General features: G+C 39.5%; 1 protein-coding gene across 2 annotated transcripts in view; it reads right to left on the bottom strand.

Moving 5' to 3' along the window:
* capn15 (calpain 15) overlaps positions 1–17523 on the bottom strand; it is an 81597-nt gene that overhangs the window by 24116 nt on the left and 39958 nt on the right. For both annotated transcript variants that reach the window (XM_041815389.1, XM_041815388.1), the window contains exons 3-5: positions 8460–8668; positions 4334–4517; positions 810–1033 (exon numbers count right to left, since the gene is read on the bottom strand). In XM_041815389.1, coding sequence (XP_041671323.1) covers positions 810–1033; positions 4334–4517; positions 8460–8668 — 617 coding nt within the window. The remainder of the gene's footprint in view (positions 1–809; positions 1034–4333; positions 4518–8459; positions 8669–17523) is intronic.

Raw genomic sequence — 17523 nt, 5'->3', positions numbered from 1 at the left:
AAAGTAAAGACTAAAATGTCAGGACCTTTTATGGACTAAAACTAGACTAAAATGTTTCTGAGTTTTTGTCGACTAAAACTGGATTAAAAACTAAAAAGTGTGGAAATGACTAAAACCTGACTTATACTCAAATACATTTTTTCTAAAGACTAAGACTAAAACGAAAAATAGCTGCATAAATTAACACTGCATCAGTATTAGCAATTGGTTAAGTTTTTATTTTAAATATTGGTAACTGCCCTAATTATCAGCTAAGTGTTTTGAAAGTGTTTTTCAAGGTCTACATGACTGTGGCGTAAAAATAAAGGCATGTTAACTGTTTAAAGAGAGTGCATGGTACCTTTTTTTGTTATTTCATGACCACATGAGTCTAAAGAGCACCTTTAGTCAATAAAGCTCTCCTTACTAGAGTTTTTTTTATATGCATCTAATTCAATCAAAGTTTTGCCTGTTATAATTAAGCAAAAGCTAACATATCTCTTTGTGTATGTATCTATAAAGTTCTGATATGTATCAAATGATGTATCACTGTGTGAATGTGTTCATGATTTCAGCCCATTTTAGCCTGATATACTGAATGAAACTGCAGGTTTTCTGATAAAAAGAGCTGTAAATTGGCTGTGAATGATTTTGCATTTCTGTTGTCTAATTTTGCTTTGAACACTCAAATATCAAAGGGCAATTACTGGACCTCTCTACAACTGAGGTATGCTGCCAAACTGGCATTCAGCACCTTTGTAGCTTGGGGTTTTCTCCATTCTGATTTTGTAGAGTCATAGTCCCACCCTCGTCTCCTCTTTTCCACTCACCCTGCCTCCTTGGAGCTAAGCATCTTGGCCCAGATGAGGTCCGTGTCGATGGGTTCCTCCCTGGGGTTGGTGGAGCTGACCTGCAGCATCAGGGAGTCACACGGAGCCCCTGTCAGCGTGGCCAGGCCCTCGATAGCGCGCCCCGCCTGCAGGGCAAAGTAAGAGCCGTGGAGTTTGGCCAGGGCCTTTTCAATCAGCGCCACCCATAGCTGCTTCCTCTGGGCCTGGGATGATAGGAAAGATAGAGGAGAATATTAATCACAGTTGCGTCATTTTATAGCTCTAACATGTAACAGGAGTTAAGTTTGCTTCAGGCTGTTTTAAGGTATTGGCTCTGAAATTGCTGGCTGTGACTCATAGGTTTAAAGGTTTCTAAAGATAATAACCTTATTAGAAGGTCTTGTTTTTCTTGTTTACCACAATGTTCCTTACTTTTGTCCTCTTTCTTACTTGCTTAGTCATGATGGTCTCTTTCCTTCCTGTATTTACTTTACTCCCCCTCGTCTCCTTTGAGCAGTAAAAGATAAAGTATGAAGTCTTAAAGTGTGACTCCTCAGCTCTGTTTCCTTCTGTGCTGTTTGTTGTATACTGAAATGCTTCGTTGGTCCTGTTACTGTCTGTTTATTAATTAGCCCTTCAGGTACAATCCTCCCCTGTGAAGTCCTCTGAGACGTGCTTGTGGTAAAGAGCTAAAAGATGAATAAATTTGAAATTATTATAAAAGTTAAAATTACATTAATGCATGGCTGCAACTGCATCATCAGGGAGTGTGTGTACCTTGGCTGAACATGGACAAGCAACCTTAAAATGCTCTCCCAGATCAAAGTATAAAGTGCAGGATAAATGTCTTTACAGCTGGATTTAAAAGATCACATTAGAGGCATTAGATGTCTGTTATTTTACATTGTCTGACTCTCCACAAGTAGCTAGTAAAGATTAAATCAGAGATACTGTCTTTCTTTGTATCCCTTTGCTTCTCAAAACTTAGTGGCTATATCATCAACAATGCAAACCCCCCGTATGCCGACAGATTGTCACTGATTCAAGTGCATTTTGGTGCAAGCTGCTCATTTAGCTTCAGGCTGCTAGCCTCAACAAGCGTGAGGAGCTGTTAGAAATGCTCTGCACTTCTTCAAATTTTGTGCTGACTCATCACATGAAGCTTTCTATCAAGCTTTGAGCAGTTCCTATTTCACATATGGAGACGTGACAGTGAAAATGACAACTGCGATCAGGAGTGAAAACTATAGTTTCAAGTGGCTGATATAATCTTGTTGTTCATTTCATTTTGATTTTAAAAGGTTATCTGTTACATTTTAGCACTACACCTCTTTTAAACCACCATCCCCTTGAATAAGTGTTAAAGGAGATCTAAATCAATGGACAAACAGTGATATTACAGAGATATCTCTTTTTATTGTAGGTATTCAAGTGCACTCAGGTGCATTTTCTTATGTAGTTTTAGGCTGTGGCCTTAAGTAGAAGTTGCTGACTTAAGTAACATCACTTATGGCAATTTATTAAGCTTTGTGTGTTTCTTTTGTTCTACACATGCATTTCTACTTCATTAGCAGGGTGAAAATGACAACACTGTCTGAGAATACTGTCATAAATGAGTTTCATGCATCAAATCTACATTGTTCAGATAATAATAAATGAGGGTATTTAATATCTAATAATAGTGCTGATCAGTTAGGGTCCAAATTTTAGCATTTTAACACAAAGTATCTACATTCTAACATAGAAATAACTTTTATTTTATTGAAAAAGGGCTGCAGTTGGCTTTTGAGCCGCAGTCTGGATAACCCCGATATAAAATAATTATAACCAGTGTAACAGTCAGATTTTTTCAGCATTTTAAGACACATACACGTGTACAATCACATTTGCTCCAAACTGATGTTAATAACAAAAATGAAGAAATCCTTCTGTCTCTCAAACACAAAGTGATAGTGACTTAATAAGAAGGCGGCATTGAAGTTAAATGGTTAAAAGTAAACTTGTTTCGTAAACTTTTCTTTACTATCACAACATGTAACAGTCCATTGTGTTCTACTCCTGACTGTAACGTTCTCTCCTCGTCTCTCTCCATCCTCGCTGTCTGTTCCTCTGCCTCATATCAGACCGCTAAGTTAATGCAGACACGTATTGGCTCATTAAGCAACCAAAAGGAACAACAGTATCTACTGGAGGAATTATTAAGCTAATTGAATCTCGAATGCAACATCGTTTAGACTACAGGACTTCGTAAAGTCTCGCATCCGACTCGAGTTTACAGGCTTTGAGAGGTGAGTAGGTCTTCAAGTTAAGCCTGAAGTCACAGCTGTGTGCCTCGTGCATAGACACTCTCTCCTTGACTCTCTGGTGTGGTGAGGTAAAATAACTTGTACAACTCGCTAGGTGATGTTTGCCGGTGTTTCGAGCAGCTGCTTTGACATGCTTTTATAGTGTGGGAGGAGGGCGGATGAGTTTTTGTGACGGTTGTGCTACACTTTAGTAATTCCCCATGAATATATTCCCCAGATGTACATTCTTCTTTAAAAAGGAGCAGCATTTCAGTCAAATTCTTTTTTTTTAAAGATTTATTTTTGGGCATTTTTGTGCCTTTATTAGATAGAGGAGGACAGTGGATAGAGTTCGAAACAGGGTCAAGAGTGGGGGAGAGACATGCGGTAACGGGCCTTAGGCCAGATTCAAGCCCGGGCCGCCCGCGTACATGGGGAGCGCCTTTATCTACTAGGCCACCTGCTCCTCGCATTTCAGTCAAATGCAATCAATTTCTGCAATATTCTGCATTTAATAGTAGATTTCGTTTTTATTGGTAAATTCTGCAATTCCGTCCACGATTCCGTTAACCCGGAAATCATAGAGCCCTATATGAGATGTCACTGTGACTCTCGTTTTTTTTCTTTTTTTAACTTCCAGGGTTGATGCACCTCAGCTGAAACTCTTAGTTTTAATTACTCTTTGAGATTTTTGTGCTTATTTTAAACAAACCTTTTAACCTTGCTTTAAAATGGATCAAATTAATTCAAAAGAACAAGAGATGTTCATGTTTTCCCCCAGAAAGTCTCCTACCTTGTCAAAACTTGGTGCCTACAATACCCATAATGCAACTCTACTGCCAACACTATGTTAGTAGATTCAGGTGTAATGTAATGTATTACAGTGTATGTAACGTAGTACAATCTTAGAGACCCTTTGGCTACCAGCTTCAAGAAAATACAGTACTTCAAACTCAGTTGCTGACTCTAGTGAAATCACTTGGGGCAATTTTAAAGACTTGGCTCAGCTCTCTCTAGAAGCAAAAGGCTACACTGATTCAGTTGTACCACCCAAAACCTTTAAATCCATGCAAAACAATACCTAAGTGATCACAGCAAGCATTTTAAGTGAAATGCTGGTTCTATCTTATGTATCTCCTATCATAACTGCTTGTTTCCACTAAAAATATCTCGATCCTTTTTCCAGTGCCTACGTATAGATATAATCAGAGCCATAGTGTGTGTTTCCACTTTCCTTACCTGAGAGAACAGGAGGTAGCCGTAGTCATCACACGGCAACATGTCGTCCACAAGCACCGTTGTCCACGTCCCGTCTTTACACAGCCGAACCTGGTAGGCCCCCTCCGCACAGATGGTCCTCGTGATCATCACCCTCTCCACCAGCTCGGGACGCTCGGCCAGCACCGCCAGCGCACTCAGGAACCTGGGGGAGGGGAAATAAAAGTCACTGAATCAGAAAATGAAACGTTGGATCAGGAGGGACAGATGGGTGAATGAGAGATGTGACTAAAACAAAGGCAATCAGAATCAAGCAGTGAGTCAAACGGAGATGAAAAGACATAAATGATCAGCTGATTGTGACAGACAGGTGGGCGGCTGAAGGGATGCCTGCCTTAGTAAAACACAACGACAGGCACAGGATGAAGTCAGGTATGTAGTCTGACAGAGACTCTTAGAGAAAAGAAAAAAAAGGAGCAGCCCAACGAGCTGCAACAAGACTATTTAAGTCAAATTAAAACATCTTTCTCCACACAGTAGCGAATGAAAGATTTTTTTGTATATGCAAAATTTTGCTCTTTGAAAATCAAGCACATTTGATGCGTCGAGCATCTCTGCCTTCCAGTTACCTCCCTGTTACAGTTAATTCACCCTGCAGAAAAGACAAACCATCTAATTAGCTTGCGAGAAAAATTTGTTATTCAAAAGTCCTTAACCATCAGAAAATGCTAATTCCTCACTTGGGAAAAGCACATCTGGGGACAACATGATCCAACTTTAAAGTGAACATTAGTTGGTTTAAAACGGTGGAAAGGGATCAAATAGCACAGATAAAATGGCTATAAAATGTTAATTTCGATGGGAAAATACACCTTTATGCTGATGACTCACTGTTGATTTTCCAGTAACACGACACCTCTGTTACTGATATCATTATGAAAATAATTAGAAAAGGCCTACAAGATGTATGTTTGTAGGAAAATACATTGCCACGCAGACGACTTACTGCTGATTTCTTTAGTTGAATTTAGAACCTCAGCCAACAGCCTGGACAAATGGTGCCAGACAACGCCCCTGTATGGAGTGATTTGGTTTGGTTTATTACAGCTTGTCACGATTCAGCACAGTAAACCCTGATCTTCTTTGTGTTTTCAAAGCTGATGTCCGTCTAGCCTCACTCTTTGCAATGGGTAATCCATCTCTTTGGATGTGTATGTAATATCATCAGAAATGGAAGAAAGAAAACTTGTTCTCAAATGGGTGCCAGCTTCTGCGGTTCACAGAAAAGAGCCTGTTTGTAGGACCAGCTCATTTGTGAACAACACATCTTTGCTCAGTAGTTAAACCCGTGGTTCTCAACTGGGTGAACATCAGGAACCACCAGCACCTACTCGTGAGAGGTCAAAACCCAAATGTTTGAAAAATTTGGCAGTTTGGACCTTAGCGCAAACCAAACATGGATTGACTGAACGAAGCGCGAGAACAAAACAAACATGTTTAAGAAGCGCATCATTACAGAGGGTCATGCAAACATTAATTTTATTTTACTTCCTTTTTTGAGATAGCATGGAAATTTTGCCAATTTTTAAGGACTTACGTTGTTATTAAGGGGAGAACAACTTTGTTACCTTGAGTATAGGACATAGTAAGTTAAAATCTTGAGAAAACAAGAAATTAACTTATCACAGGACAATTAAGTAAAAGAATATATATGGACGAATGTCTGTGTTGGACAATACAACTTAGTCACATCCAGGCACACATTCCTGACCCACTTAAAACAGCTCCATTTCCATTGGTCCCATCCCACCAGTTGAGAACCACTGGTTTATACCAGATTCATTTGGTTAAAAGTATAAGGCCGTTTCAGTTAAAGGCATGTTTAATTTAGGGATGCACAATATTGGATTTTTACTGATATGCGATACTTCCAAACTCATTTTTGCTGATACAGATACTGATATACAAAGCTTTTTTATTGTGAAGAACACCAAGTTTCAAAGACAGGCTGACAAGTGAAACTGATAGAGGAGTGGCAAAGTAGACAAGATTGCCTCCAAGCTGAGTTAATCAATTAGCCAGTGATAAAAAGTCGCTTTTTTGTAAAATGCAGGGATCATACCCAATGCATGCAGAACTTTTCTAATGATAACTGCAGCATGCAGGTCCAGATTACAGCTAAAATAATTTTACTTTCCTCTGCTCCCGTTGAGTCCTCACAGGTGTTCATCACTTCCTGCCCCCATCTGACATTCAGGTGTCATTGGGATCCCATGACTGCAAACATCCTATAGCTATGGCTTTTATTTACTTCAGTCTCGAATGAACCTGCCTTTATTGAGGACAGGCCTCAATGCGGGACAGGCCTTTAGCTGTATAAAAATGTAAATTTACAATAGAAAGAATACATAACTGTGCACTGTGGGGAAGAGAAAGCTAAACACTGGTTTATATAGTCACTAATGAGTGCTGTACTGCCCTGTGGAGGTGTGTGAACATAGCAGAATGTCTAGTCCTTTAAAGCCAAATATGGTGTTGAAATTTGATATGAGAGATGATAAAATTGTTCTATAATTTTAACATCTCACCAGCTTTCCCTGTCTCTTCTGTCACTCACTGAGGTTTCAATACCTTTAGTCTTTATGCAGATCATCATGCAGGAGAAAGGCAGTGCCCACACTGTGGATGCACTCACACATAAAAGTCTCCATCTGATCTTTAACCCCCTTTCTCACTGTGGAACGGATACAAGCATTATTCTGTATGTCAGGTGTTAAAGTTCATGTTTATCTCTTGAAGCTTTTTCTCCTTATTTTTAATCTGCAACACTAAATGCACCTGGCTTTGTTTGTCTAAAACTTAAGGCAATACCAAATCCATTAAAGGGATTTGGCCTTAAATTGGAGGGGCTTTTATTTGAAGTTTTATGGTAACTAAAAAAAAAATGGGAAAAATGGCTACAAATGTTATGGTTCATATAGAAATATATCTTTACGCTGATGAGTCCCTGATGTTTTTACAGTATCATTAGACCTCCACTAATTGCACACCTAAGATTTAACCAGCTAGGTAGCTATTTTTCCACTAGTAGAGCTTCCCCTACATTCACAGACGATGGTAATAATCCCTTTCAGTCTAGCTGTAAATGTGTTAATGCTGCAGCCATTCAAAGACTCAAACTCTTTGTGCGCAGTTGGATACGTGTATCATTAAAGCTTTATTTCCATCTGTTCAAGTGTCAGCTGAGCAAGGCCGATCAGCCCTTTCAGCCTCTGATGAAAAACCAATCAGCTACAATAAAATCAAATAAAATCCAATTAGCCCTGTCATAATGTGGCTCTAATGTCTGAGCTTGTACTGGAGCTGTGCTCAAGGACAAGGGGCGAGCACGCTACTTTTTGTCTGCTGCCGTCAGCTGTCTGAATGAAGCCGGGGCTTGTTGGCTGGTTTATTAGGACAAGTGAGAAAGAGAGCGAGAGAGAGATGGATGAATTAGGGTTGCATCCAGTCATGAGTGAAAGGATGCAGCTAACGGGAGGGTTATTTTTGATAAGCTGTGCGCGCTGGCAACGGAGCAAAAAGTTGTGTTGGGACAACTTTGCGAGCAACTCTTCTTTGTTGGTGGATGGCAGCGCACACAGACACAAACTCCCGAAAGGACACACAGAACAAGGGCAGCGAGATAAAGCGTGTGTCCAGACACAGTCCTGTGAATAATCTTCCTGTCAGGTGTATCTGTGCATCTGTCCAACTACACCTCGCTCCACTCTTTCATTTAACGCTCTGCCTTCCAATTTTTCACTTTCTCGCCTCTTTCTTTACTTACTGTTCCTCCGCCTCTCTGTCACTGTCTCTGCTAGCTTAAGGCTGCTGCGCTCATCTGGAGCAGACTGAGATAAAAACCACAGTGGTGTGTAATGCTGTCTGTTGACTGTTTTATATCCGTCTGACCTTTCATGGAGACTGAACCGACTGAAAAATGTCTTAACTGCAGGGATCTTTTGCTATTCTTGTGCCCTAGCTCAGAGCTTTATCTGAGTTTTTCCATCATTTTTAAAGTCGTTCCTAACTGAATTGTCTGTTTCTAGATTGTTCTCCAGAGTGATGACTGTCCTGAGTGTCCTTGTGCTGTGTTTCGACAGCTCACCAGCAGTTTCCCAGCAGCCCTTGCAGGATGTCAGAGGGCCGTGGCGTGCGGAAGACGGACCACTTGACGCCCCGGTCTTTGAAGTTGCTGCAGTTGATCTCATGTGGGCGGAGCCACTTTTTGATTCGCTGCTGGACGCTGTCACCCTCGGGGAAACCCACAGAGCGAGGTCCTGGTGGGAAGCTGTCGTCCACAAAGTTCACAGCGTTCTGAAAGACAAACAGAAAGACGAAAAAACTGTTTAAACATTGAAATCATGACATCTTTTTAAACACTGGGGGGAAACATTTCATCTAAAAACCTGAAAATCCACCTCTAATCAAGCCTAAAGGACTTGGAAAGAGCACTATAAAAACACTATTCAAACAGTTAATGCATGCCTGAAGGACACTTGGAGCTTTGAGGACTAGCTGTTAATCTCTACTCTGAGTTTCTTCTGTGGCACATTTTGCAGGAAAGTGATGAGGAAAAAAGAAACTGGGTTCTGAAGGAAACAATGACAAACTTCTGCTCACTTTTTGTCCTGCTCAGGAAAGGGAAGTATTCATTTTTTACTCACTTAATGCTTTGCTGCTGAGAGCGCAAATAAACAACAGATGCAGAGACCTAAGATGAGGTGACAAGATTAAATGCTGGAATTATGTATGCCCTGATTTATATCTAAATGTGTAGATATCTGTCCCAATAAAGTCAGTAGCCTCTATGTATCTTTTGTGTTGTATCTGCTTTAAAGCTGGCTAACAGCTGATCCAGAGTAGGGTTTAAACATCCAAACTTGTCAATGTGTGTCCAGCTGTTTCTCCTGCCCAATAAAACTATCTTTAAAGAAAATGTTGGAGTGTAAGAGTCTTTCACAAGAGTATAGTGCAGTGATAGAGAAAACACTGGATAACTCCACTGGCAGAATTATTACAAACGCTGGTTTAGGTGTCATTTCTAAACTTCATATTCAGTGCATCTGCAGCAACATTAGCATAAGTTAACACCTTTGAATTTGAACTCTTGGGTTGCTGTGTTAAGTAGGATAAAACTGAAATATCAAAATGCATACATATTCAGACCCTTAACAAAACACTTGATATAGCTAGCTCAGGTTCCTCCTATTTCTCTTCTTTGTTGCAGAGATGTTCCTAAACCTAATGCATATCAGAGGAAAAACCAAGCCGTGAGGTTAAAAGGAACTGTCTGGAGAGCTAAGAGACAGGACTGTTGCAAGGCACTGATCTGAGGAAGGCTAAAAAAATGTTTCTGCTGCACTAAAGGTTCCCAAGAGCACAGTGTCCTGCAGAATTCTCAAATGGAAGAAGGCTGGCACAACCAGCGCTTTTTCAAGAGCTGGTCACCCAAACTGAGCAATAAGGGGAGAAGGACCTTGTAAAGAGGTGATCAAGAACCTGATGATCAGTCTGACTGAGCTCCAGAGATCCTGTGTGGAGATGGGACAAAGTTCCAGAAGGACATCCATCACTGCAGCCCTCCAACAATCTGAGCTTTATGGCAGAGTGGCTAGATGGAAGCCTCTCCTCAGTTCAGAACACATAAAAGCCCATTTGGAGTTTTAAAAATACTCTATGTGAAAGCCAAAAGGGCTATCATGTATTTTACACTCATCATCCATGTAGCCACTCTGCCATAAAGCCAACATCAGTGGAGGTTGCAGTGATGGTTGTCCTTCTGGAACTCTATCCAATATTGTAAAGAGTCTTAAATTTCTCATACATTTTTAGGGTAAATATTAAAAAGATCAACAGAAAGCTTATACATGTATTTCCTTTATTTTCATTATAGTTAATATCTTGAAGTTCAGCCTTTTAATTTAACAAATTTGTAGAAAGAGTCTTTTGTTTCTCTACTGTATAAATCACATAGGTTGGTAACAGGAAATATTTTTCTTGTTCTGTTTTTATAAATTAGTCACATTCAGTAAGTCTTTTGGGTGCAAGTTCTTCAAATGTATGCATTAAAAATAAATAAATGGTTTTGGTCACATTTAAAAGTCATATCGACATGCTGTTGTTCTTGTTCCTTCCTTCTCTCTTTTTTTCCCTCCAAGTTTTAATCTCCTCCCCCCAGCACTTCCCTGCGAACCCCAGGGGGTCAGGAACCCCACTTTTAAAAGCACTGATCTATAGAAAAAGAGGGCAGACTAAAGGGTTAAACTCATTGACATGAGAAAAGGATAGGTGGAAAGTAGGGGGAAATACTTCCAAGGTGAGTGTGGCTTCACATATGTGCACAGCAGGAGATCAAATGTGGCTCCATGCTCCAGCCGGGACTCAGGACATATATATATGTAAATTACTTTCAAATATTCCAGACAATCATTTTCTGACATATTCCCTGCTGAGCACTGAGCTTTGAAAACGACACACGGGGGTTTAACCACTCAGAGTTGTAGCTGCCTCTCTACTGTACACGGGACCTGGACTACATGATACATTAACAGATCCAGAGACACCCAATCCGTCACTCTATCTGCCCATCTAAAACTCTCCTGTACAAACCTGAGAGGGCCGACAGACACCCACACATATCCAGTGTCACTCTTTGTGGTGTCAGGAGTGGGCTCGGTACTGTGGATGCGACCTGGATGCCCCGCTGGTGGCTCACAGAGAATCGAATTGATTGGCGGTCATCCCTCCTCAATCCAATTCTGAGACCTCGATGGAGTATTAGAAACCAGACTGAATCACTTCAGTGCCCTGGCCATCCAAGGTCTCCATGTAGCTTACAGAGTCTCTACTTCACCAGCTTATGGATGACTCCTGGGCAGGCTTTTATTGTGAGGGTTTGGGGGGTCAGGGTGGATTTAGCACCAAGACAGAGGAGAGTTTTGGCCCTGGACACATCCAGGGACTTCTCTTCAAACTGATGTAACTCTTAGAGAAGAGCGTTTTCAATAAAACTAGAGAGGAATGAGAGATAACACTGTGAGTAGTGGCCATGGGTTAAAGAGGGACTCATTCAGTCCTGGTTTCACCTCTACAGGCAGTAAGATGTTTGTTAAAACTTTTCTATTATGAGGCAAAGGACATAAAACACACACTGAGTTCAACAGTCGGTGAATTCAGTCTGAATCAAGCAGGCATACTTAAACTGGATGACTCTTATCTAAAACATTTCAAAAACACCATCATTCAGGAAGATAAGAAGATACATTAAAGGCTGATAGTTCTAATACAGAAGTTTCCAAACTTTTTAAACAACATTGTATCTTCAAATACTCGTCTTAAGTAACACTTCCAACAGCAAACACCAAAAATGTAGCCATAGAGAGCATCATGACCTTGAGACATCTAAAGCAGGGTACTCACAAGAAGAAAATAATGCTGATTTTGGGCCAGATCCCTCTCTTTCTGACCAAAGTCAGCAAAGGCTTGATCTCAGGGTTTTAAAGATTATCTAGCCAGATTTTGCTGTGGTATGAGGTGTGTTCAAAATGATTTTACCATCTCTGATGTGCTCAGAGGATGGTCAGGAGCTGCCCTGATTTGAAATCATTCACTCAGAAATCCTGTTGTGCGGGGAGAACACTGAGGACATCCAAGCATTTACCCTTTGGGTTGTCATGTGGAAGAGAACAGGTGACAAACTGACCGAATCAGAGAGCACAAACACAGCCACAGCAATGACAGTAAACTCAAAGCATAAAGTAAGATGATCATCAGAAATGGAGAGGAAACTTGTTGATTTGTGGCATCAACACAAGTTTTTATAGCATGGCTTGTAAAACATGCCTCTACTGAACTCACAAAGACAAAAGTTGGACCAGTTGTGACCAGAATGGATGTAGCACTGCTTGCTTGTTAACTCTAAAGTCGCATTTTACTGTACAGGATGTGAACTCTCTCACATCTTCAGATTTGGTTAAGATTCTGAGGCTGCAGACCATACATTTCTCGCTAACCGTTACTGTGAGACACCGTCTCTGTCAGAACGGAAGTACCGTGATTTGCCAGTACAACGAATTTCCAGTTTTAGATTTTTTTTTTAAAGTCCAACTTTATGCATAAACAAAGTCTGGCAGTTGCATTCATGAAAAAACATTACAAACAAAGCAACATTTTGTAAATAAAACAGAGAAAAAGGTCAGAGGTCTAATCAGGGAATAAATTATGCATAGACCAGTTTTAGAAGTAGTCACACGGACAGTTTGGTATCCACACTATTACCTTAACCTTTACACTAAACAGAAGTTCAATTCAATATTATTTAAATGGTGTTAAATATGGAGTGTATTTCTGTTTTGAAATAGACAGCATCTCACATGAACGGAAAGTGGCCAGCAAAGATGTACGGTCTGCAGCCATACCCCTCTCAAATTGGATAATTTTTAAAGGTCTTTTATGTCAGCCAGGCTTGAGTTTAGATAACCCCTATGAGTCAATTACGTCTTCACAATTTAACTGATCTTGTAACATTTTTAAACTGTACACTTGGGGCACAGGTGGCTTCATGGTTTAAGGTACGCCCCATGTACATGGTCGGCCCAGGTTCAAATCCGGCCTTTAACACTTTCCGTCATGTCTCTCCCCAGCTCTCTCATCCCTGTTTCCGATTCTATCCACTGTCTTTTGCTATTAATAAAGGCATAAAAAGCCCAAAAGTAAATCTTAAAAAAAAAAAAAGAAAAAAAAACAACTTACACTTAATTTTCTTTCATTTAACAACAGTTTGTTTTTGTGAAGCAATTTGTGACATCTGCTGTCAAAAGGTGCTGTATAGTCAAAGTTTACTTAAAATGTCAAAATGTGCCATGCGAAATAAAACATCAGGTCATGAGAAACACAGGCTAATTTTACTACTAAACTATTTGAATTATTACCCACTAACCACTGCTTTGAAAAAAAAAATTCATGTTGTTTGAGCTATAAAAAAAGATTAATACTTAAATTTTGTTTACATGTACAGTAAAATTATGGGTGGGAAAAAATACAAATACAACAATATAAATCTTAATTTTGCACTAACCTGTGTGATATAATTATCATAAAAACTTGTGCTGAATAGTAATATTTTGGTAAAAAAAAAAAAAAACACTACAAAAACTCAGAATGCCTTAAACAGAGTTCCTTGGTAATTTAACCTACTAGATTAGGACTTTATTACTCCTTAAGGTGGAATCTACGTCATGAATAAGGGTGAGTTCAACTGGAGTTGAGATGACAAAGGAGTTGGATGCTGGACAGGGAAATTATTGCATTCTGATATCTATCTTCTTCCTGGGCCACTGGATCCTCAGTTACCCTATTATTCACACACATAGCATTAACAGTATTAGAATATGTAATAACCACTAGCTGCAATAAATCAAATTAAAATAAAAGGTTTTTCTGTTTTAGATTCAAGAATTTAGAAAGGAATCAACACTTTCCTGAAAAAAAGTCTTTCCTACCACCACTACATATGCACTACCCATGGACATCTTTTCATCTTAGTTTAAACCAACCATGAATCTGATCCTGTACTGCTCCAAACGTAGCCTTAGATCTATTTATTTCCCATGCATACTGTATATCACTGCAGGCTTTTACATTCTGTATTTTGCAGGATAGAGTCATTATTTTGAAGATGACTTCACTGTTTGGCAGGTAGAGGCTTATTTTCACGCTGTCTCATCTGCGGGTTAAAGGTTAGTTTACTTGATGACTAAACCACCAGGGTCTGTTGATACCCAACAGCACATCCAAATATGTGCTGGGTAACTCTGCTACGTGATTCAACATATTTACAACATCTTTTCACTTCCAGACGGAGCGGCTGCTTAAAGTGTATCCTGTTGTATTCACCTCTCACATCATGAACATATTTGAGCAGATTGTTTTGAGTCATTTGATAACCAGAGGCAATATGGTCTGCCGTAGTGTGTATGCGAGAGAAAGGCTCCGTTGAGCAAGGTTCATTTACAAGATTCAAATCATAGCGTGCCCAGGGTGTCTCTATGAATAAAATGTTTATTTTAGCCCAAGTACTGTCCCTGCCTGAACAAGAAGAGAAAAATGTAATGTGTAATAAAATAGTTCACTATTTGAAAAATATGAAATTCAGCATACATACAGTGCATTTAGTAAGTATTTAGACCCCCTTCACTTTTTACAATTTTTTTTGCAACAGCCTGCTGCTATAGATTTTTTTTTGCAACAATATATATTAGCTGTAACTCATAGTTTTTAAATATGCAGCGTACTAACCCCACTTTAAATTTAAAAAAGCCTATTACTATTCAATCCAGTGTATAAGATGCACTATACATTTTTTCATCAAAAAAGCTAGCTACCTCCTATATGCCAATGCAACCAATAAAACTGAACAATATCACATGTATAAAGTGCTGAGACATGACTGAAAATTTATTGTGTATTGCAAGCATCTGCTTCACTGCTCAGAACATGCTGGAATTCATTATGACAGACCAGATCGGCAGGGGTTAGTGCCACTTTTTAACCACTTTTCTACCTCAGCAAGTCATAATCCTGCAGTGTAGAAAACAGAGGGTATACTCTTAGGTAAATTAACCCTATAGAGTGCTGTTTTGACTGAACAATCCTCCATGAGGACTACAGCTGAATCTCAAAGACTAAAAGAGGCCTGCAGCTAAACAGGAACTGCACATTCTGGACTTTCTGAGTGAAATGGAAAAACATCACACAGGAGGAAATTTAAACCTTTTTTCCCCTTTGGAAAACTCCAGAAACAGACTGCAGGTTACATACTGGGGTGCCTTATATTCCAGATTTTATGGTAATCTTGATGTAGCTAGTAGATAGGTCAAGCATCAGCTGACTGCATTCAAATCATGTTAAGGCATAGCTGTTTTTCTCAGGCCTCAAAGCAAGAGGCATAATGTCTGCATTAGTGAGAAAGAAATTATTTTCACATACATTTTTATATTTGGGAGCAGACGGCCTAACGGTAAGGTCCACCCCACGCATGCTAGAGGCCCGGGTTCGAGTCCAGCCTGCGGCTTCTTTCCTACATGTCTCAACCTCACTCTCTCATCCCTATTTCCATCTCTATCCACTGTCATCCTCTCTAAATAACAGCTTAAAAACACCCAAAAACATGTCTTCAAAAAATTGCTGTGATATTTTCAAAATATTGCATGTGTTTTTTGGGGGTCCCTGCAGTATATGACTATAATTATACCACAAACCCTAACACTATCACATTTACCAGCCTAGTTGTGTGATCACAGTCTATGAGCCCATCAAGCTAAAAGCATCCATTTTGCATGAAGATACTAAAGTAACCCATACAAAGATAGTTAACATCATAATGAGTTACAATTTAGAAATTAAAGCAGAAAGTACCTAAAGGGGATTAAAAACAATGGAGGGGGAACTATCACATAATGAGATTTGTCTGTTTGAAATTAATCTAGAAATATTCATCTTCCTGTTGTTTAGATGGCATGGCTTAGATTCCTGTCTGCTCAAGTCAACCTACCTGTCTAGTTGGAGTCATTTGCCATGCAAAGTAGCATCCATCCCTCCATTCATTTATCCATTTTCTTCCACACATCAGGGGCTGTGTGATGTTATCAGCAGGCTCGGTAGAATGACTCAAACAACTACCAGAGATGTGAAATAAACCCTTCTGCATTCCAGTAACCTTCAAGACTTAACATCACTGCAGGGCTCAGAAGGCCTTTCCAGACAACTGTAGCCAAATATCTATGTTAGAAATGGCGCGCTCGTGTCCAAAATAGGGGCAACAAGGAGCCATAGAGCAGTTTTCCACAGTGCCACATTTATAAAAGACAAAACAAAAGCGTCCCAGAACAGGCTGGTACTTACAACACTGTCACAGGCAGCAGCCGCAACTGACATCCCGCATAAAACCCAAAGAGTGGCAAATATCCAAGTAACAAGTACTTTAAAGAGTGTCAAGATGAAAATAAAACAACTAAAAGTCAATCTGTTGCCATGTAACTGCTTTCTGTTGCTCCCTCAGAGGGCGACATGGAGAGGGAACAGAGGAGCGGCATGCAGCCATGCTGGGTTTTACAGTTCACAAGCGGCGCTGATGGCTGTTAGTAGCATTTACTCGTCTGGCACGGCGAGTAAACGGACACGCTCTGGGGCGCTGCCATCAGGCACACACAGTCACACACACCTTACTCAACAAACCAGTCAAGACAGGTAGAAAGGCAAGGAGGCGTGGAAAAGAAAAAACTGCACCCAGGTATAGAGGGATATTTATAACTCAGGGTTGTCCACATTCTTTATAGTTAGCTACTTTTTAATGCCGTTGTGTTTTCGAAAGATGTGATTTGCAGTATTTAAATGACTGATAATATCAAAAGTAATGAGCCTTTAAAAAATGGTGCTTGTTGCAGAGATTCATGGATTCAGCAGAAGAGTGTGTTGGTAAAAATGTTGACAGTAACACGAATTAATCCAACACTTTAAAACATGAAAAATGTCTAATATTTTAACGATATAAAGTATCAAAAAGGGACTTTATTATAGATCTTTAGTCACATGTTGAACCAAAAGTAGCAGATTATTGTGACTGATTCTGTCTATTTTAGACAGTTTGCAGGAGTTCAGTTTAATCTGGATTAATAATGGCAATTCAACATTTATGATGTAGACAAAGGTAAAGATATTTGGATATGAGGGGGGAGCAGTTTTGCAATTTGCTTCTAATGATGACTTATACCTTGAGTTTACTTGGTGACTGCCTGATAATCTTCTGAAAAGAAACTACATTCTTGCCAAAAATTATTTTATCATTTTTTTTATATAGAAAAACCATCCAACTTATTTTATTTCTTTACCAAAAAAAGCAAAATTGTACGCCAAAGGGCAGTTTTTTTCATGAGATGAACACAGTTACAATTTCAAGCACTTTTAAGCACTTTCTCTGAAATCCAAGCTTAGGCTAGGGCTTTCAAACTTTAAAAACACAAAATTAAAATTCTAACATTTTCAAAGATTTCAAGTATGAACTCCAAAAAATCAATTCCCTGTTCTAAAAGCTTCCAAAAACTTCCAATGTCACTCAGAACCACATTGTTTTGAACATTGTTTCTGTACTGTTATCATCGTCACCCTTAACA

The sequence above is a fragment of the Cheilinus undulatus genome, linkage group 20, assembly GCF_018320785.1.
Source record: "Cheilinus undulatus linkage group 20, ASM1832078v1, whole genome shotgun sequence".
NCBI classification, from domain to species: Eukaryota; Metazoa; Chordata; class Actinopteri; order Labriformes; family Labridae; genus Cheilinus; species Cheilinus undulatus.
This window is presented reverse-complemented; position numbering and strand designations above follow the sequence as displayed.